Raw genomic sequence first — 22,329 nt, forward strand, 5'->3', positions numbered from 1 at the left:
ATACACAAGAAAGTGACTGGCATATTTATGATTTTTCCTTGCAGCTTTTCTAGTAAAAAGATATTAGACTCCTTTTACTAGCAAAAAGCACATAAAATTTTATCAGTGGGTTTTTTTAAATTCTTTGATTCCATATGGTAAACATTCATGTATGGTAGGTGGAAAATGCATAATTTTGTTTTATTTTACACTTGACCCTTTCTCTCTCCCTTCTGTCCCATATAAGTAAGGCATCATCACATTATTTCCTTGTTTTAACATGTACAATTAATTTCTGGCATTTCTAACCCATGTGTGTGAGGCACTTGAAATCACTAGGTTTGATTCCACTGTGGGGAGGCTGTGGGGCAGAGCTGGGAAGGGGCAGAGGACAAGAGGAGGTTTTGGAACCTGGCCAGAGTGTTGAAGGGGGAGAGTTACCATGTTCCCACTGATACTGGGGATCCAAGTGCCTGGTTGCTAGTGCAAACCAGTTGGAGCTGACATGCCTCTTCCCCGGTGCAATTAATTATTTCACATCGTCATTGTACCTATCATGTAACCTTGAGGGAGATCCATTGCACAAATAGGGTTAAAACCTGGTGACATGGAGAAGGATTTACAACTGTGATCAAATCTGCTACCAAAGTCAAAGTTGACGGAGGTACAGTATCAGCACAAAGGCCAAAATGAAGCTGTAAATTGAAAAGAAAGATTAGAAAAAAGAGAACATAACAAGATGAGAGTTAAAACTGATTAAGGGGCCAATCCCTCTGATGCCTAATCCTAAATTACTGGCTTGGGCACTGGGGAACTCTGCAGGGGAGAGAAGAAATCTTCCCCTTCAGGCTGCACAGCAGGAGAACTGCTCCATAACAACTGTTCCAGCCTAATGGCTTCAGCAGTCTGCCTGGACCGTGGCTCCCCTCCTGGTTAACATGGTCTGGAAAGAGAGGCAGGACAGTCAGCATTCACCCTTCTGATTTGCGGTAAAGAATAAAGTGCTAAGTTATGCATGGCAAGAACAAGAAAACACAAGTTGTATTAGGTATTAAATATTTAGTGGACAATTACAAAATACTTAAAAGCTTACAGAAAGGCAATTTGGTTTTTTTTTCAGATCAGCTAAATGTCACGGGCTGTGCTCTAAATTGTATCACGACACTTTCAAAGTTCACCATTTTTCGTTGTTGCCTTGAGCTGTTCTTAAGCTTTATTCTTAAGCTTTTATTTTATCTCTAAAGAAAAGGAAGAAAAAAGCTGATAAGAGGAGTTCAGAGTTTTTGAAGACAGAAGTAACTTTAACTTAAATGAGAGTATGTAAGTGGACTTACATGGAAAATCCAGAAAACTTGGAATAAATAAAAAAAACAAAAACCAAACCACACACAAAGACCCCAAACCAAAAAAACATCTATTCATAGAGACCAAGCACAGAAAACTTCAACTGCCAAGGTGACTAGTTCTGAAAAAATGAATGACTAGGAAAAGAATGTTATAGTTACAACTGTATTGCCACCTTATCTGTAAGGGATATGACCAAGCACCCAGTAAAGTAAGTGCAAATGAAGCACTTAGGGACAAGAAGTCAACAGCACTGATACCAAAAGGAGGATAGCTGAAAAGCAGCAAGCCACACTTTGCCTTTTCTGCTTCTGAAATGTTTAAATTGAGTCAATTCCCACATTTTGGAAAGGCTGAAGGCAAAACTGGGCAGTGTTAAGTTGGTTGCCTTTGGGACAGCTAACAAGGGTGTTTGCCCCCCCGTCCCAAGGAAATGTATAAACACGTGCATAGTGTTTGCAGTGCTTAGAAATGGAAGGTACTTTAAGGAGAGAGATATCTCAATTATTTTCTTAGAGTTGTTGCATTTCAGAGAGGAATGTGATGTTTAGTGTCCGATTTTTTAGATGGTATTTTTAAAATGTGCTTGGTCTTATTGTGGGTTCACCCTGACTGGACACCAGGTTCCCCTCAAAGCTGCTCTGTTACTCACCCTCTGTCTTTGAGCTAAGTGACATTGGCTCTGTAGGACACGAGGGAAGCTTCTGGCAGCTTCTTACAGAAGCCGCCTCTGTAGACCCCTACTGCCAAAACCTTGCTACGCAAACCCAATCTATACCCTTTTGTTCTAAGTAGTAGTTTTTGAAAGAAGTTTAGGAGTAAGTCTCAAAAATGAAGGGAAGAATGGACTGTCCAACTGATTCTAGGAGTCAAAAAGGAATCTAGCTTTTCTGCCTTAGGACATTGTTAATGACAAAAGAAAATGTAAATCATCCTTGCTTGTCACCAAAAGGAAAAGTTTTGTCCTACTTTTATCCATTCCTCTTTAAGAACCAAGTTGAAGAAGATTGTGTGGGCTTAGAGTGGAGGAGAATTTGGCTCTAGAACTCTGTATACGATCTGGGTGCTGCAAATGGGGGCTGGCTGAAGCTCACAACGTGCCTTGGCCTCTGCTGTTGCAGGATGGTTCTGCCATGGGTACAAGGTGATGTGGCAGCAGGGGTAGACCTGTGTGCACCTGCTGTGGGGCCTGCTGCTGCTACTGCCCTCTGGCTGCAGGTGCTCCTTCATCCAGACCTCTGGGGTGCAATGGGAAAGCTGCTGTTTGGCTGAAGCAGCATTCTGCCAAGCCAAATCACAAGCTGTAACAACAGTGTTTCTTCAGGGCATGGGTGACGGCCATGGATCCATGGGTTTCTGTTGATGTGGCTGCAAGTCTGGCTTAATAATTTTGCAAACCACTCGTTACCAGCCGTGATCACATGGGCCCATCTTTACCCTGGCTCCTCAGCTAGATCAGCTCCACTGTTGGTGGGGTCGACATGTTAAGTGAGCTGAAGGAAGTCATATGGTGTGGGGAGAACTGTCAGGTTCTCCCACTGACTGGTAAGGGCAGGGGCTGCTTTAGCCATCAGTCACCACGAAGGACATCCATGGAGCTGTCGCTGAAGGTGTTTGACACTCTTAACCTTTTCACATCCAGGCGGGATAAACAACTTGCAACCACCCCTGGGCTGAGCTCAGTACCCCATCAGGCCTGGAGAGCTTGCTACATGGCTGCTCTCAGTATGTTCCAAGTTATCCTTGCAGGGCCACACATCCAGATACTTAACAGGCAAACGTTTGGCTGGATAATGTCAAATATAGTTCATAAAGAAGGAAGGTTCCCTAAAGAGTTGCCTCCTGTCTGGGGAAGGGGAGTTTCTCTTCTGTGGCTGTCACATGTGCTTGGGAAGCCTGCTGGAGGGGAGCTGCTGCACTAAAAAGGCCTGAAAGCATTATACTATGGCAAGGCATAAGGGCTCTGCTTCCCTGGAAAGCTGGCTGCTGCTGAGCCCTCAGCAAGGACTTGATACTCCTTAAAACACGGCTGTCTGCTGCAGGAATCACTTCTACAGGTTACTTCTTGCACCTCCCAACCTACAAGTGACACAGGCAACACTTCTGTCTTTATTTCTCTGTGGTTTGTGCTGGTGACCCTTTGATCTCCTAGCCGTGGGCTGGAGTTTTTTTGGTGATGGCTCGCTGAATTTTTACAGTAGAATGCAAAAGGAGGACGGTTTGATATGCCTATTTCATCTGGATCCAGAGTGATTAAGGACCAGTGTGTGTAGACGCTGACTCTGCAAAGAAAATGCTGATTTTTGTTTTACTGTTTATATGCGTCAGACACTTCCTTGTGAAATGCTCCAGAGGTTTCCTTTGATTACACTGCAAATTCATTATCAGTAATGCCTGTTTACCTTTTAAATTAAAAAGACCTCCTCCTCTGACCTCAGAGTAAAACATTCCTGCAATCCAATGCTAGATAACAAAAAATAACATCTCCTCTTTGTGGATCAAAAAACCAGCAGATGCCCATAGTTGCCACTTGTGCTGTTCTGCAGGAAGGTGATTCCTCTCTGTGATGTCTCTGAAGCGCAGAGGACGGAGGTGTATTTGCTCACTCACCCAGTCAGTCCTTTCTTCCTGCCCTGAGTTGTTCTGGGTGTTTGAGCACAGAGTTTTGCTGAACGCTCAACATTAGTGTGACTTGCATTTGAGATGACTTTCATGATTTAATTTTGAATTCCTGGTCTGCATTAATGTTGTTTTTACATTCTTCTTATGCCAAGCCTGTGTTAGTTATTTCTCTGTCCACTGCATAACTCTCAACAGTTCCTGTATGCACATTCAAGTAATGCACTTGAGACTAAACTAAAAGAAAACAAGTTAAACTGAGGCCTGCGGCTGTTCTGGGGGAGTACCCTCAGCCAGAAGGGAGTATCTGAAGAAGAAAAATAGGTCTCCTCTGGCCAATTACAAAGGTGTGGCCACAGACTCTTCCTGGTGTATGGTACTTGCTCTCTGTCTGCCAGGACCATGATTGATTCTGTAAGCCTTTAAATAATTCACTAAAGGTGAGAGATGAAACTTGTGAATAAATCCTCAGGAATATCTGAGGTAGTGAATAAATCCTCAGATATGTCCTAGCAGCCAGAGAGGGATCTGTGAGTCCTCTTTGCCAGGTAATAGGTAGGAAGAAGCCATAGTGCTTGAACCCCTAGTTGTTCTTCAGAAGACACTTAATGGAGTTTGAGAGCCAAGAGAATGAAGTGAAAATCAACAATCTGCTTGTAAAGGATTTGGTGGTTAGGATTGATCAAAGCTGGAGAAGTCTGCTTTAGACCTTTCTTCTCGCTCTGTGTATTTTATTTTGTTGTGTTTTTCAGTGACTGAAAAATGTCAACAAGAAACAGCAAACTTTTGTGTAAGTTACTGTTGGTATGGAGGCAATGAATTATTATATTTTAATTCTAAAATTTTAAAAGGGAGAGAAGAATATCCTCTTTTCCCCTCAAAATCTAATCCACAGCTAAAGATGGCAGGGATAGAAACTTTCTAATCTTTTACTCTGTGTGTGGCCACAGAGGATATTTTGCAAATACTTCTCCCTTCCCTCATTCTCTCCCATCCCTGCTGTTGCAGTCATGGACAATGCATTGCAAGATGCTTCTTCCAATAGGAGGAGAATGCAGGCCAGCCAGGGCAACAGTGTGTTTAGCAGAGTATGTAGCAGTGGAAGGAAAGAGGCTGAACAGGGATTTATCTGCTGCTTTTTTTGAAAATGCATGTGGTCAGGAGTATGGCTGTGGAGTTAAGGGCAAAACTTCAGTCTCAGCCTTGAAGGATTTTCTATTTTAAACCAAGCTGTACAATTATTTACCTGTTGCTATGTGCTGCAGCAGCACTTTAGGATAGAAGAAACAGTGATGCTGCACATGCAGGCAGTATAGTGAGGGCTTCATAGTTATTCAGATGACAGGGAAAACAGCTGCAGCTTTCTTGTTCTCTGGGCTTACCCACGGATACTGAGTATCTTGCACTGAAGAGCCGTGCTTCTGCCACAGGTTCTTTGCATGTTTTTGAGGTGGGGGTAGCAGCTGGGAAGTGTGCTTGTGCGTTTTAGTTGTGTCATCTCTAGCAGCCCTGGTAGGGCTTCGCTAGTACATCAGTTCTTCCTTCTACAAAGTGGAAAAGCAGAAACAAAGAAAGTAATTTCATATGTGTATATCTGACTGAAGAGGGGCAGTGAGTTAAAACCAACGGCAATAAGTGTATTTGCACATTTGGTGTGCTTCTATTCTCTGTCTCCTCTAGTACATCGTAACAAAACACAAACGAAAAGTTCAGATCTTGTAAGAGAAGGAGGGCTCTGATGTTTTATTTTGTATTTTTTTAACTGGACTATGTGTGTGTTTTCTCAGGGAAGATTCAATTTTAAGAGACACCTGCATCCACTTTAACACCTTAACACCTCCATCCCTGTTTTGTGATCCCTGCTTTTCCCACCAGCCAATTAGTGGACTCAGGAGGACATTCTGGGTCAAGCTATACCAAATACTACAAATCCTCATTAACGCTAATTAGCGCTCAGTAGAGCTAATTTGTGGTGAAGCTCATCTTTTTTTAATTACTTCAGCAAATGAGACAGCAGAACCTTGTGGTCAGCTTTGAATTATTCTGTTTGTTTTGATGCACCTCATTTGAATGTGTAAAGCCAGATGTTTGTTGCCGAGATTTAAGGGCTGTTTGCTTTTGTGAGGGATGAGAAGAAGAGAACACAAAGATTAAATGAAGGTCTCTGTTGACACCTTAGGGCTATTCAGTTAGGAAGATGGAAGAGTCATTTTATTCATGGAATTGAAAACATTGTTATGAAATAATGTGTTACCTTTAGTTTACCTTTTGATTTGTCATTCACTTAATGGATTTGTGTGATGTTTTTAGCACAGACTTCCAGGCAGGCAGAAGTTGTCTTAACCCTCTTATGAAGCCATTGCAAAAGTATTCCTGGCCCCAGGTATTCTGCATTATTGATAGCAACTGAATCTGGATTTAGCTGACTTGCATACTGACTTTTTTTTAATCATTTTTTTCATAGTAACCCTCAGAGTTGGGACATTTTAATAATTATTATTCTAATCTACTGTTTGTTTAGTTCAAAGCATTTTGTCTGTGTCCTTTGTCCTTCATATAATTACAAATAGGTGGTGCCTCTCCCTTACCCCCTCAGAGGTCACCAACCAAAGCATATCTCACTATTGCCTTCCATAAGAATGTCCAGGTTTGTGATTTCTTCCATTCTGACACAATTTTTGAGGTCCTGAATATGAACACAACTATCCTGTATTCAGAGTATGATCTTATGATCTCTTATCCTTTTGCCTCAAGGCATCTTAAGATGCTATCCTTAGACCCCATGGGGGTGCTTAGGCACTGACTCTGAGTCACTGGAAAGCAGAATTAAATTGAAAATCATGGCTAATGCTTGGGATTGTTAACAAGCAGTATTTCTGTGAACAAGGCTTAACCTGTTGCCTGTGAGTCCAGTGTTGTTATTAGTTTTGCATCAAAGTGTGAGGGAGACTGAGAGGTCTTCACTTTGTTACCTGCTGGCAGCAGACAAAAACCTTTTCTGAAAGTGGGGACTCAGTATGAGTGCAAACACTTTAAGAAAGCCACTTCACTTTCCTTTCAGGGTTTGTATTGGGAGATCTAGTATCTGTTAATAAATCAAATACTCATCCATTTCAGAGAGCTGTGTCACATTAACCTCTGTGTATTAAGAGCTTATTTTATAGTATTTGACTGGTCTTGACTTGCAGTCTGTTTAGTCATCCCTTCTACTTAAGCCACAAATGCTCTAATTCTTCATGAGTTTTTCTTTCTCTGCATAGATATAATGCAATATAATTTCCCAAATAGGAAAATCAGATGTGACTTCAGTTTTGAAATTGTTGATTATAATTAGCAATATCAAAGATAGTGTAGCTTTGGCTTTCTTAAAGCTGCAATGTGTGGTTCCTGTTCAGAAGTCCCTTGACAACACACTTTCCTCCACACATTTCATGGAGAAGCCTGAGGAGCTAAGCATTATTGGCCTGCACTTCATCTGTTGCTGTGTGGTAGACAGACAGATGAAGAATTTGTTCCTCACACTTTTTGCTGCTATGATTAATTCCATTCTCAGTGTAAGAATTTTGTGGCAAATATTGCTTATTTTTCCCTTAAAATAAATATTTTTGATCGATTTAAATTTCCTTCTTTAAATTGCCCTTCAGTTCTCCCACTGAGACGGGAAAGACTCTTCTTGCATATTCTTCACCTGCAGAAGGTGAACGAGTGTTCCACTTCCATCATTCACAGGACAGCAGTTGGTTCAGACAGTGTTTCACTACACCAACAGGTTACCCAGCAGTCCTCTACAATCAGCAGGAGGTTGTTCAATACAGCATCGCTAATTTGCACGTGCACTAGCAGTGATTGGCTCTGCAGGCTGCCAACTTTGTGAGCAAGCTGTTAAAGGTTAGAGGAGTCTTGTGTCTTGCTTCATGCCTTCCATTGCATCACCCCTACCTGGTGTAGTACGTGCTTTCTTTGTAGTACATACTTACTATTATGCTGCCTGCTTGGAGCGGTTAGAAATTTCTTGCTGTATGTACTTGATTTTTTTTTACAGACAACAACCAGTCTTTGGTTTTTTAAGCAATTGGGTCTTCCAAGATTTTAGAAGCTTTCATACAGTAACCCTGTTTTTAATGAAACCTGTGACCCTCTCTTTTTTGAACACATGCAGATCTCATGATCTTCTTAGAGATTGTTTGACAAACTTGGTTGGAATCTTTACTTTTGCTTCCGAATCTTTTATCAACTTCTGTTTTATATTGAGGGAGTACTACTGACTGCAGGCAGAGAAAGCAACCTGGCGTATCTGTTGCAGGTGTGATTCTGTGGTGCCAAGGGAAGGAGTGGGGAAGAGACCAAGTGTCTGAAAACACTTGACAGTTTGTAAACATTTTAAAGGAGGAGTCTGTAGGCTCTACAAGCTTCCAGTTCAGGTGTGTGAGCTTAGAGACCCCAGGAAAAAGAGAAGGATTCCTCCCTTTCTTTTGTGGATATCTCATTATGCACTGAACAGAGGACTGAGCCTGGCTGTTACCTTAATGGACTATTAAGTGGAATATAAGCCTGCATGGCTGGATTACATATTATAGGCATCGCAGAGATTCTTCAGTTACTTTCTTGTTTGAAGTTAGCAAACTGCTTCAGTGAAAGGGAGTTGTTTGTTTAAATCTGTTGTAAGCTTGTTGCCGGCAGCAGCTGTGCTTGCTGGGATTTCCATTTCATGTACCAAATGCATGTGAATTTGTAATGCATTGGCATTCAGGTGTGTATCCATGTTTTCAGCATAACTAGTGGAATTACTGCTTGTGAATAAAGATGTGAAAGAAAAAGCAGACTGTGAAAATGGAGACACAGTGTAAATGTGGTGCGAATGGGATAAAGACGCTGCAGGGAGCTGCTCCAGCAAGTAGATTTCCTTCTATGCACTAGCTCCATCTCGGTGTTAGGAACAAGGGTGAAATGTTAAAAACAGCCCAATTGTGGAGAACTTTGAACTAAAATAGACTGTAATATCTTTCTGAAAATAATCTGATGTTGAAGTTATTTGAGGCTCCAGTGCAGAGATTTGATAACGTTATTTTAAAACCTCATCAGACTTAATAGGACTTGTATACATAATTAAATGCTTTGAAAGGTCAGGATCTTAGTCATCATTTGTTAATTCTGGGCGTAAAATTCTTGATTAAATGAATGTTGTGTTTTTAATAAAAATCAGAGTGGAGAGCATCTCTAATGATTTGTGTATGTGTGTTAAACCTAGTGTAAGCATACTGTATTTTTCACCTCAAGTTTGTATTTTTACTTTTTGTAAATTCAACAATAATTTTTTCAGGCCTTTGACAGGAACTGTGAAAAACAAAGTTTTGTGTTCTTTTTTTAAAAAAGGATAGAAAGTTTTCTTTCTCATGAGGAAAATGAGAATGTTCTTTAGGAGATAGAATTAACTATGGTTCCCACCTTTTGTTGCTTCAGGTCGTTTTGCAGGTGTGATAGAAGCCTTCTACCTTGTGCTAAGCTTCAATGCTTTGCTCCTTCTCTCTAAGGCCATTTGTGGGCGCTGTGATTAATGTATATAAAACTAAAGAGAAATCTTCTTTTTAATGTTCTGTATTACTTGATCAGACTTCTAACATGGTTTGTAATAATTTAGAGGCATCAAGCATTCAGAAATTACAATAACGGTAATATTAGAGATGGACTGACTAAAAGTAGACTTATACAAAGTGTCCTTAGAAAGGATGAGTTTCCATCATTAGACGGTTCTCTTAATAATGTGCAGTTTTAAACAAAAAAAGGGAAATTCTTTCTCGTACTACAACCATCTCAAATATTGACAAAGTCAAAGCTGCCAAGTACTTTAAATACAGCTGACTTTTACCTTGAAATTATCTAGTTACTCACTGGTATTTTTTCTTTTTTTTTTCCTCTCTCCCTTAGCGTGAACGAACGTGATCATTTGTTAAAAAGGCTTGGCAGGAAAACTCCTCCGAGCCTTTTCCGTGCTCATTCTGTCCAGCAAAGTATATCACGTAAGTAGCGGATCATGTATGCGTGTGTATTTCACAGCAGTCAGTCCCAGATGAGTGAAGCAAAGGGTGATTATTTTTTAATTAAATTGTAGGTAGAGATAATCTAGCACAGAGGCTGAGCTGCCAAGCAAGACACATACATTTGGAAGTGGAATTAGTGTATTTGGCCGTAGGCAAGTGGAGCTCAAATGCGGTTAATTCCCCAGGAACCAATCAACAGGCCCAAATGACAAAACCCCAGTAAGCAGGTTCTCTAAAGGTAGAATGCTGATAGTCTTAAGGATACTGTAAAAAATCAAAAACTCTGCATAAAATAAATGCTGTGATAGAGCCTAGCTTAGATAGAAGTGGTTTCTGTATGAGAAATCATATTATCTGTGGTTAGCTGAGAATACAACCATGTTTCAGTAATGCCACTTGGGATTCTGTGTGTTGCTGATGAGGAAAGCCATGGCCTGCAGAGCTGCCTCTCTCCTCTCCCACTTTGACCACTGCTGGGGGAAGAGTAGTAACATCACATCTCACTACTGCTGCTGTTTCGAATAAATCACATTTATTCATCTTCCTAGAGGAATAGACCTTGTATCTGCTGGACCTGATGGGTTTTTGTCAGTGTTAGAAGGGCTTCCACAGTATTAAAAATCATTGTTAACAGCTCTGTAGGCCAGATACACTGAAGGACCATGCTGTCTTGGGGGACTAGGAAGTCCAGTCAGCCCCTTGTATTGGTAAAATGCAGTCTCTCTTGTGGTTAAACTAGTGGTCAAAATATGCTCATCTTACTAAAGAAAACAACCCCCCAGTGTGCAGTACTGCAGCGCACAGGGCAAGGGGCAGGCACTCAGGATTTGAGGTTCGTATTGCCATTGCAGTGAGAAGTGACACCTCTGACTAAAGAATCACTGAAATCAAATCTCATTGCTAGCTGTGTCGTCTTCTGTAGCAGAACTGTTATGGTTCAGGTCATGGAGGCAGGACTGGGATTTGAAAACCCAAATACCTGAGATATTCCTGTTTTCCACAGGGAATTTGACTAGAAGGGGTGGAACAGTGATGGATCTGATAGTCTTTGTCCTTCATAGATCTGTTGCACGGCCATCACTTTAAAGGGATATAGATCCTCAACCATCAATCCCATTGCTCCTGGGAAGAGAGGCTGGTGTGCAGAGCAGTCCTGTGGACCATATGTTTCTGCCAGTATTTAATCCTTTGTGTCAAGCAGCCGAGAATGCTGGTAGCAACACAGCTTTGGACATGCAAACATGATCTTTGAGAAGATTGCAAAAGCTATGGTTGGCAGAAGAAATCTGTAAAATGCTTAAATAAATTACTGTCAAAGTAGTCTGCTGTAAAGCCTTAACAAGGTACAGAAGAGAGATACACCAGAGGTGACTAGACAGACTTAATATGTGCTTTTAGTCTCATAGAACACATCATCAGGTTATTAGTAGGTAAATAGCTGTTGGGAAAGAAAAATGAGATCAAAATAAATCCTAGTTTGGATAACCAACTTCCCTATAAATGCAAATGATTAAGTGCTAAATGAGTCAGACCAGTCAGGACAGGTTACAATCAGCAGTCTGTTTTTCACATGAACATAAATTTTGATTTTGAAACTGTTGGGACTGAAAGATGCTTTTTGTGGTGTATCCATGACTTCTGTCATCTCTTGTCAAATATTATTTTCCAGTATTGCATAGCTGCTATATGTACAAGGTCGTGTGAAATCCAGTGAACACGTGCTGTTTTCACAACCCTAAACTGTTTACTAAATGCTAGAAATCTTCAAAGCAAAGAGTTGATGAATGGGGCAGTAGCCTTGACATGCCAGGCCAGTATCTTAAATCACGCTACAAGCACTGTGTTTGAAGTCTTGAATTGTTCATGTTTCTACCAGGCCATAAGTTACCAGCCTGTGAAGACCAAAAATTGCTTGTGTGACTTCCACTCTGAATCTGTCACTTGCATATAAAGCAGGAAAATGGTTAGTTTAGTTAGCGCTGATGAGGGCTTAAGCAAATGAATTGCCTTAGTCCCAACAAGGAATGAAAATGGGATTAAATTTCCCCTAGCACAGATTGCGAAGATGCAGTACTAGTTTGAGAATCACTTTATTTTTGACAACAACCACTACCAAATGTTTTGAGATGAAGCAATACCTAAATAACTTTGTTTCTAATCACATGGAAAGGAGAAAAATCTTATGGAGAGTTTCCAGGCTACTACTAGTGGTCTGTGGTGGGAGGAAAGAGCTGACTGAGTTAAGTCTGCACAGCCCTGTGAGAAAGGCAGAAGCTCATTCTGCGTGTGTTTCATTAGCTCTCTGTTGGTAAGTCAGCCCCTCTACAGAAGCACTAGCACAGCACAAGACTTTCAGGCATGATTTGATGATTTGTGGCTGGGGTGCTCCCATATGGCACGAGGCTCTTGTGGATCCAGCCCCCAAAGTGGGTAGCAGAACCACACAGACAGTGCCATGTCAGTACAGGAGTACCAGCCAGGATTAGTCTCTTAAATGCTTCCCTCCCTAAAGAGACTGTCTCAGAGTGGCTACCTTGGAGAGTAGGCCCAGTTTAGTAACCCCTGGAAGGGTATGCCCTTAAAGTAAAACCTTCATGGCTGTTTTGCTTGGTCTGACTTTGTTTTGTGTGTTCCTGAATTGTGTAGAGCTGTCAGAAGCATGAAAGAAATCTGTCTACTAGCTTGTACTATCAAAAATTATGTGGTTTCTTCGTACCAGTGTAATGTCTGGGAAGTTTACTTTAAAAAAAAAAAGGAAAAAAAAAGTGAAGCTCCCATTTGGATGGCATTGTCATGAGACTTTAGTGGAAGAGTTTTCTGAGGTTGTCAAGCCCATGTGCTAACATAAAACCATCTTAGTGGAATCACGTAGGCAGCAGTGACGATGCTGGTACCCAGGCTTGGTCTGTCTCCTGGCAAAGGTGTCTGGTGAAATCGGGAATTCCCTGATGCCATCTGCTTTCTGAAACCTCTTAAGACTGAGCAGGAAATGTTACCAGGCTCCTCCCAGATGTGTCTTTGGACCCTTCCCTTTAGCTTGCTGTAGGGTTCACACTTGGGGGAACGAGCAATAATGACTTACAAAAGCTCTCCCTCAGAGGGTTTGCTGGCAACGAAGTTTTCTCTAGGTCTCCATCCAAATCTGTGTCTTTTTTTTGCTGTGACTTTTTGAAAGTAGCACCTCCTTTAGAGAAGCTCTGTAGATTCAGAAGATGCCTCTGACCTCCCCTTTCCTTCTGTGTGACTGACCTGTATCACCTGTGCCTCCAGAGCCTCACCAGCAGGATGGGAGGAGCGATGTTCCCATCTTGCTCAGGTACCCTCAGACCTGTCCATCTATAAGGAAAGTCCGACAACATCTCTCTAGTGCAGTTTCCCTCCTGTAACATCCCTGGCAGTGTTAGTTATCATTTGTCTCAGCATGCTCTTTAAAAATAGATCTGAATCTCACTCCCATTAAAGCACAGCTTCGGCAGAACTCCCCCTGAAATGCCAATAGCTGTGCTTGAATGAGGATTACTGCACTTGGCCCAGATTTCCTGTACTAGCAAAGAAAATCCCTCTTCCTTTGACAGAATATGGTGATTGCATAGAGAAAATCTGAACACAGAGCATATGGTTTGCACCTTATTAATCAATGGAGAAAAAGCACCTGTCATCTGAGGTTCATTTCACAGTATGGGAGCTGACAAATAATAAATAATAATAATATGTTCATGCTGAGGGCTCTAATCCCACTATTTATTCACCACTAGCAGACACCTTCTTCCTCTCACTTTTCTGCTGATGCATTTTGATTTGAAAAACAGAGGGGTAGCTACTTGAGATGTTTTTAGACTCCTTTTCCTCTTATCTTGCATGTGTTTGAAATATAATCTGAATTCTTTATTTTTTCCAAGCTTTTTCCATGTTTGTTGATGTTAAGTGGAGTTTCAATTTTCTAAAATCAACTTAAGAAAAAGAAGTAGGAATAATCAGTTTAGATTTGATGCTGTGGCATCTGACTCTATTTTCTACATGCAAATATCAGTAGGTTAGTATCTGGGATGAAAGAGATGGGGTCATTTGTCAGGAATTACTCTTCAGTCCTTTAGAAAACACAGGCACAGTTTATCAGGAGAGAAATTAACAATTTCTGAAAGCATTAGTCAAACGGTTCAAGATTTTAAGCAGCTCTCCCTTTCCCAGGTTAAGTGGGAGTGGGTTGCTGGAGAAGTCAAAGCTGAGTTAGCATTCACTGTTTAACTGGTAAATGTGAACTGTGACATCATAGCAAATATCCTTAAAAACTGTGCAGAACCAGACATTTGCCTGAGAGAGATTTGGCTGGTCAATTGATACCCTAACATTGATTTTTCTTATATCAGAGAGATTTTTGCTACCTAAGAAGCAACATTTACTAAAAGAGGGTCCGGTTGTTTGGTTTTTTTTTTTAAGTCCCTCCCATCCTCACCAACCACTTAAAAATTATAGTGGATTTGAATTTGGGCATTTTTCTCCAAAGGCAAACAAAAGGGGGCATTATTATACTTTGGACTATACTAAACCATAATACCACAGCATGTATGAAATAGTGAACTGCTGCAGCAGGCAAAGGTTCTAATGGGCTGCCAGTGAAAATTGCCCTTTTACCGGCTGGCCTAAAGAAATCCTGAGACAAACACTTTGAGTGTATCAGAGGAGAGTGCAAGGAGTAGAAGGCCTCGAAAATAAATCCCTGAAGTGACTAGACCTGTAGGCGGTCCTTCTGTGGAGAGATTTTCTGGAATAAAAAGACCACCCTGGACCCTTTCTTGGTCCTAGTCTTGGAAGTTGTTGCACATGAGTATGCTCATGTATATGAGTATGTTGAGCTTCCACAAGTTGCTGTCTGTGTTCAAGGCACATGCAATGGAGATGGTTGCTGTAGTCCAGCATCACACAGACCAGAATAGCCATTGCAGTAAACAGAAAAAGAGTGTGTTAAATTAGAAACCTAATGGGAGACTAGATTCTGATCTACTAGTAGAATATCAAAGCTTTAAGAAAACCCAACAGGATGCTTTCAAAATTGAGTAGGTTGTCTGATAATATCTGGTGCTAATGAAACCTTAGATTTGATGAGAATGTGAATCTCCTCTTAACAAGTGAGCCCCATTGATAGATATTCAAAAGTGTGCCTTTTCTCCATTAATAGAAAGTCTCTGAGTACAAAGACCCTTCCTCCTGTGACAGCCATGAGTGGGTTGTGCCCAGAAAGCCCCAAAGAAATGTGCTCCTTCTTTGGGCTGCTGCAGGACAGCTGAACAATGAGGGCATTGTTCCCAGGGCAGGCTTATAGGTGTGGTTTTAAAACTAGAGTTGGGGGAAAAGTTCAAACTTCCGGAAAGTTCCCTAGTAACTGGCAGATGGAAACTTTCATTGTTTTTGGATGGGGTCTAAAAATAGTGGAAATGTAGAGCTGCTTGGGGAGTGTGGATGTGGAATCAAAATGTGTGCATTTTGATTCCACAAGGCACAGTAAGCTGCCTACACAGCTTGAAGTTCAATTTTAATTGTAATGTGAATAGAAAAATGTAATATGAACTCATCTTCCTGTATGGAGATCTACAGAAAAGTTTTAAATGAACTGCCAAATGTTGAGCTTCAACTAAGTAGGTGATGTGCAAGGGTCACAGTCTTTCCCATGACGTACACACAAAACTCTCGTTGCTGGTATTTCAGGATGGGTGGAGAACATGAAGATGTAAGGATACCCCTGGTACTCTTAACAACTGATTGTAGCCTGAAATTTTTTTGTCACGTCAAGGTGTTTTCTACTGATGTGAGAGTGGTGAACCTGTTTCTTTGACTGCCTTTTGCATTGGCATTGTGGAGTGATTGGGGTACCTGGCTGTTTACAGGCCTATGCTAGCACAGGAAATAGGCAGGAAGATACCTGGGCCTGATGGTCTTCACACACTTGTGTGGTCAGTGCTGTATTTGCAGTAGTCACAGCAATGGAAGACTTCACTGTGCTGGATGATCTTACTGGATAAGTAAATACAGGAAAGCCATCTCAATGCAAATATCAGGTTATGGGTCATGGGCTTCAGTCTTTAGGGCTTAAGCTTACAGTCTTTGACTAAGTTGACTTACCACTGAGAATTTAGCCAAAAAAGCTAACAGGATGCTGGCCCTTAACATGGAAGAAACCCACTGGAGGTATTTGTTTAAGTGTCAATCTACTCCTTTTTAAATGAAAGCCTCTTTTATAAGTAGTATTTCCTTTGCAATGATCCAGCATGGACGTACTTTTTTCCAAAAGACTGTTTACACTTCGTGAACCTTCAACGAGAGGCAGGAAAAACCAACCTGTGCCTCTGTAGGGGTATGTATATTGGCATGGAATTGGTCAGGGAAAATAAAATGGGACACTGGGATGATCAATCATGTAATCAAATCAAGGTTCATGCTGTCCTGCAATCAATCCAAGAGGAAGATGTGACTGGAGTGATGTATTTCTGTTTGAATCCCCTCCACTTAGTGGCAAAGATTTCCTGCTGTACTTGTGATTCAGGTCAGCTAACCTCTCCTGCTAAGGGAGCGTGCCCTCTGCCTTAAGAGCTTGAATCTACAGTGGAATACCAGTGGCTTCAGAGGGGACATTTCCCTGTATTCTGTGAGGGAAGAAAAAACCCTACACGTTATCTAGTGGTCAATCGTAGTGTTGCAGGATTCTCTTCTCAGCAGCTTACTGCTGTACAGGAGTTGCTGACCACCCTCCCTGTACAGGCATCAGCCAAAGAAAAGATCTAGGACTGCTTGAGCATCTCTGCTTGAGTCACATGGTCCCAACTTGGTTGTTAAGGTGAAGATTTAACAAGCCTCACAGGATACAGTTAATTTCTGGTCTTCTGGACTGCTTCTGGCTACCAGCACTGGTCACCTGCTTCAAAGAAGGCTGCATTCAGGCCCACGGGGAGAAAGTCTAGTCTATAGCAGCAAACTTCTTGGGAGCCTCATATCCCTCCTGTCTTAAGAGGGTGTTCAGCCCTGTGTGCCTTTCTGTCACACAGACCCTCTTTGTTGTGCTCCAGCCTTACCTCAGTACCTGGTGTAGGGGGGAGAATTAAGGGAGGACTTCTGAAAGGCATTTGATAGGTCTCTGGTTAGTAACTGGGATGTGTCCTTATCTGATTATGTGGTTTTTAGCCTGGGATAAATCTCAGGCAGGATTTGAGAATTCTCAAGCTCCTGCTTCCAGAGCTCCTCAGGGGAAATGGACTGTTGCCCATGGAGAGTTAGCCATGGTTTAATTCTTGGATTCTCCCAAGTCTTGCCTGCTTTTCTACTACCAAGCATTATCTGGTTAGGTGTAGCCTGTGACTTTCCTATTTCTTTGGTTTTGTAACTATGCTAATCTGCCCTTCTTATGTTTTATGATTACCCATTTACACCTGAAAACCACGTTTCCTTGGCATCACAAAGTCTGTTGTACTTTGCTATAGTTTTTCATTCAGAATTTTCTGTAGGGTCATGTCTGCAAGTCTGTCTGGTGTTTCACCATGTAGGCCCATTAGCTTTTGTGACTGTAGTACCAGCATTGTGGTGTTCTGCAGATGATGTCAAAAATGTCACTTGCCTTGTCCACAGTACTTTAAAAGAAATCATGCGCGTGGTTATTTTCATCTGAGTAATTTCTAGGGAGACCAAAGGATTGTGCTAGCTAGCAGGATTAACAAAATAAAGACCTCCAGAATATGTTTGTTTGCTCTATGCAAAATATGGATGAATGGAGTTAAGAGGAGGATGTGACAAAGATCCAGTTGCAGGCTAGACATTTCCATATTTCTCCAGAGGAACTGCTGATATCAAGCAAACTGTAGAAGAGTCGAGCTGAAATGCAGATCTCTATTTCTCTCTAAAGTCTTTAAAGAAGCTCTGCCACTGTAGGAGTACACGTGTGTTCAAATCAATCTGTAGCTTTCAAGGCTAACACAGAGGGAGTCATGACTGTATAAATTAACTGGTCTGGGGAGGGGAGCAGCAGGATGAAGCTGGCAGCAGTCATCCTTTCTATGCCACGTGGGCAATGCAATGCACAGCTGTAAGCATCAGAAGCGCAGCACAGAAATGAAGATGGTTGCAGTCTCAATCATGTAACTTTAGTAATGCCTAAAACTGTTTCTAAAAATGGGCTGTGCCCTTGAGCTCTACTCTAGTGATTTAATTTTTTCTCTTCCTTTGCTTTTTCAGATGGGTATGCATTTTCTCAAGAAGAACACGGTGTTGTTTCCCAGTCGCAAGTTGTTCGATCCTACGATACAACCAAAAGGAGAACAGAAATAGAATAAATGGTTTTTACTTGATGGGTGGTGGGAATAATGGGATTTGGATCAATGCATCCACTGTTAACACATTCTTGACTAGAATTGGTGGCAGCAGTCAGAACACCAGAGAACTCATTTCTGTGGCCTTAGCCAACAAGTTTCTGTATTCTCCCTGCAAACCTTGAGTACATAATGTGGGGGGAAATCATTGTTTGACTTCAGTTGCAAAGCTCTGCCTAAAGTTTTGTTTATGTTGTTATGAAGCATTTGACTGTGCTATGTGAGGTGTGAAATTAAAAACAATGTTTTACCACTATTTAAAACATCAGCATAAGGTTGTTCTGGGAGAAAAGCAGAAAATTTATGTTCCATGAGAAACAAGCCTTTGCTTAATTGGAACGGGGTGCTGAGATTTCCTGTTTTGTTACACACAGACCAAGTGCACACGACTGCATGCAGACTTTACTCCTTCTGGTATTCACTGTTTACTAATTTGGCTGAAATTTTCAACAGACCACTTGGTGTAAAATTTTTGATTGCAACACAGTTTGTAGCTAAAAATGCTTATTTGCCTTCTTATGACAGAATAACACAAGATAGCAAACAATTACTTAGAATATTTCATGCCCTCTTACAAGATTTATTAGGGATCTGTCTTAGCTTTCTGAAACCCAATTAATAGCTTACTTACAAAGCCAAGATGTGGAAGTCAGAGAGCTTGGCAGGGCAGCTGTCTTGAGTGCATGGCATTGTACACAAAGATTAACTCAAATAGGTGCCTCCTAACGCTTCATGATGTATTTGGATGTGCACTTCCAATGTAGCTAGGGATTTCCCTCCATAATCCCATTCCCACTTTAATAGTAGAACAAAACAGCGAGAACTTTAAAGGTATAATCTTGTCAGATATGAAGATATGCATCCACACAAGAGGCTGATGCTGTAACCCTAAAGAAGCATTTCCCTGACCAGGTAGGATAGGTTTGTGAAGAAAAGTTAGGAAGGGTTTACACACATGTGTGCACACACATGTACACAAACAGAGCTGGTCATTGTGAAGAGAAGACCTGCTGTTTGTTTGTTCAACCAAACCAGTCCCTCTTCTAGATCTGATCCATCAACAGGCTTCACAGGCTTCAGACCTGTGAGCCCTGGAAGAAATGCTGGCTCCACAACCTTGCTGTGCCAGTGGGACAGGCGTGCTGCTGCATAGATTGGAATTTGGGGGGAAAAAAAAAAAAAGGCAAAAACTGGCACATAAGTTAAAGCTGAAAGAGCTCTTAGAAAGCTTATGCTGTCCTCCAGACAAGTTCTATTAATTTTAGTCGCCAAGCCACGTTTCTGAATAGTATAAAGTAAATACTGCTGTGTTTAAGCCAGGTTTTGTGGTTAATGTATATACTACATCTGTGTATTTAGAAAGTTGGCGTTGTTTTTTGCCCTATTGACCGTCATCCAGATTTTTTTATTAATTTAAATATATCCGAAAGCAATTTGAATATGAATATTTATGTTTAGCAAAGGAAAGGAAAGCACCAGACTGGCCAACTGGCTTAATCTTCCTTAAGGGTTGTGAGTAAATGCCAGTGCTCAAGTGTCATAATTCAATTCCCAGTGCCACCTCAAAGGCTCAGAGTCCTCTTCCGTGTTAAAAAAGGCAAATTTTGCTCCTGCAGCACCAGTCAGGATTGGTCTTGGATTAAGTTGATGGCACAGAGGAAAAAGTCATCACCTTCTTTCTGCAGTGCTAATGAGACAATTATGTAGTAGGGGAAACGTGCAAATAATTTTGCCATAGGCATGAATGTCAAGGGGCCAAGTGTGGATGTGTGTATTTTCTGGGAGATAAATTTTGTTTAAAGGCACAAATACTAGTGCATAGAATAAATAAGGGGAGAGTAAACCTGATCCCAGGAGCTTCTAAATCTTAATGCTGATATAACCTGTTAAACACTTCCTTTTATTTAGAACCCAAATCTATTTAGGAAATGTGTGGTGTAAGCCATTCCTCAGAACTGCTAATTGTTTCTTCCTTTTGTAAAAACACAAGGAAAATTAACTTCCCACCAAGACAAAATAAGATCAGCTTAGTCTTTGTACTCTAAGCCACACACCAAACATTGGTATGTAAACAATTTGGAGGCTTTTCATGAGGATGCAGAAAGAAACTTTTAAAAACCTCTGGGTAATGAAGAAGGGCAAGTAAACGTGTTAAGCAGAGAATAGAAGGGATCCTGGAGTCTTTTCTGTTCTTAACTTACTGCAATAAAATTTACAGAACATAATGGGAAATGCTGGGGAGGAGAAGCTGTCATCTGATGTGATTTATTTTATTAGTGCAGACTATGGGCTGTATCATTTTGACCTCCCTGTAAATTGAGGTCAGTGTGTGTCACAAACACAGACCCTCCCCAGAGTGAATGGTGGCTTAGACTGAGGTACGTGTGTTGGTTGTCAGCTCAATGGGAATTGCACATGGGATTTGTCGCAGGGCTATACAGTATGTGACACTGGGGCTAGTGGGTCAGACTTTATCATCACTGTAAGGCCTTAATCTCTAGCTGAGTTAATTCTGTAGAACCCACCCGGGTCAAGACCTGGCATTCTTCTTGTTCTTTGGAGTCATTATGGGAATTAATGTATTGTAATATGCTGTAGACTGGCTGTTGGAGTTGCTTGTCTTCATGAACAATGATGAGGTGTATTCCAGCAAAAGGAGACTGGCAGCTGCTCTGCATCAACAGAATTCCTTGTTCATTAAGGCAAATGCATGTAGCAGTAACAGCAGCCTTTGAAAGCACTGTGTGAAAGTGTTATCAACTAGACAGGGTATCAGAGCAGAAGGAATGGGAGATTTCTGCATTACCGTCCAGGCTTAACTACCTAGGATTGATCAGAAAAGGATTTCCTGGGCAGCTCTTTGCACTGACCAAAAGGAGGTGGGTTTGAATATTCAGAAGGGAGTGGTGATTTACCTAAATTAAACGTGGATCTAGTTGCTGCTTTTTGTAACACTGGAATCACTGCTTGCATATAAACTGCTGTTCCTTTAATGACTGCCTAGTAGCAAATTGAAGCCAGCGAGTGGGAGCCTGAGCTAAGCACTGCTGAGAAGTCTGTTGACATTTTCTTTTCCTTGACAGGGCTTCAGGTCTTGCTGTAGGGAGCTAAGCATGGGAAGTCAGTAAGGAGAAATGGCGAATAACCAATAAAAGTATCTAGGTCAAACTAAACTGCTAATGTATCTAAAAATGTGTGTAGAGTTAACATGAACTATATGGGCTGTAAATTAAGATAACAGTCAAACCTCGCTAATCTGCGCTTCACTAGACCACACGCCTCTCAGTGCATGCCAAAACTGTGCAGTCCCCTGCCTCAACCAGCAGCTAATAGCAGATGCTGCAGGGAAGTCTCCTCTTACCAAGATTACATTATTTTTACAGCATGTAATGGAGTGTGTTTGCTGGGAAACAGTCATAATAATAAAGTCATAAATAAGAAAGCTCAGGTGGACCAGAATGTGTGAAATGTAGGGAATGTGACGTAGTCAGTGTCCACACTGGGTGCAACTTGGCCCTGTATGGAGAACCCAAGAGCTTGAGAGGTGCATGGACCTTACACTGTCCCTGTCCTACAAGCTTATTTTGTCCTTTTGGGCTAACTCACTAAATCTGCTGTTTCACATTGCCTCCAGTCATCAGTGAAAATTAGTGATGTCCTATTTACATTGTCCCTTGGTTTTGTAAAAAATTACTTAATTTCATTTTTAAATGCTCTGACTGTACTTCTGCTATTACACCTCACAGCTCAAGTTTGAAGCAGAGCAGCCCTTCAGTGGGTGTTTGCCCCCAAGAAGCACTTCAGATTTGTCAGATTTCTCATAGTGTTAAGCACTGAGGATAATTTTACCTTAGTTTTGGATCCACCCAGTATCAATGCGTTAAACTTCAACCAGTTTGCAGGAAAGCTCTTTGTGTCTTATTGAGTCTAATAAGAAACAATGATGTTATGAAATACCTGAGGGGTCGGAGAGGAGAATTTGTGCTATACCTGTGCTG

At 41.3% G+C, this 22,329-nt stretch overlaps 1 protein-coding gene across 1 annotated transcript in view; it reads left to right on the forward strand.

The window, feature by feature from the left end:
* Positions 1-21,773, forward strand: part of LOC113984010 (phospholipid-transporting ATPase IB-like) — a 33,461-nt gene extending 11,688 nt beyond the window's left edge. The window contains exons 3-4 of the mRNA XM_027713683.2: positions 9,868-9,959; positions 18,198-21,773. Coding sequence (XP_027569484.1) covers positions 9,868-9,959; positions 18,198-18,295 — 190 coding nt within the window. The 3' untranslated portion in view covers positions 18,296-21,773. The remainder of the gene's footprint in view (positions 1-9,867; positions 9,960-18,197) is intronic.
* Positions 21,774-22,329: the final 556 nt, after the last annotated feature.

Source organism: Pipra filicauda, unplaced genomic scaffold (assembly GCF_003945595.2).
Source record: "Pipra filicauda isolate LSUMZ 115617 unplaced genomic scaffold, ASM394559v2 scaffold142_size1944046_pilon, whole genome shotgun sequence".
Classification (NCBI taxonomy): domain Eukaryota; kingdom Metazoa; phylum Chordata; class Aves; order Passeriformes; family Pipridae; genus Pipra; species Pipra filicauda.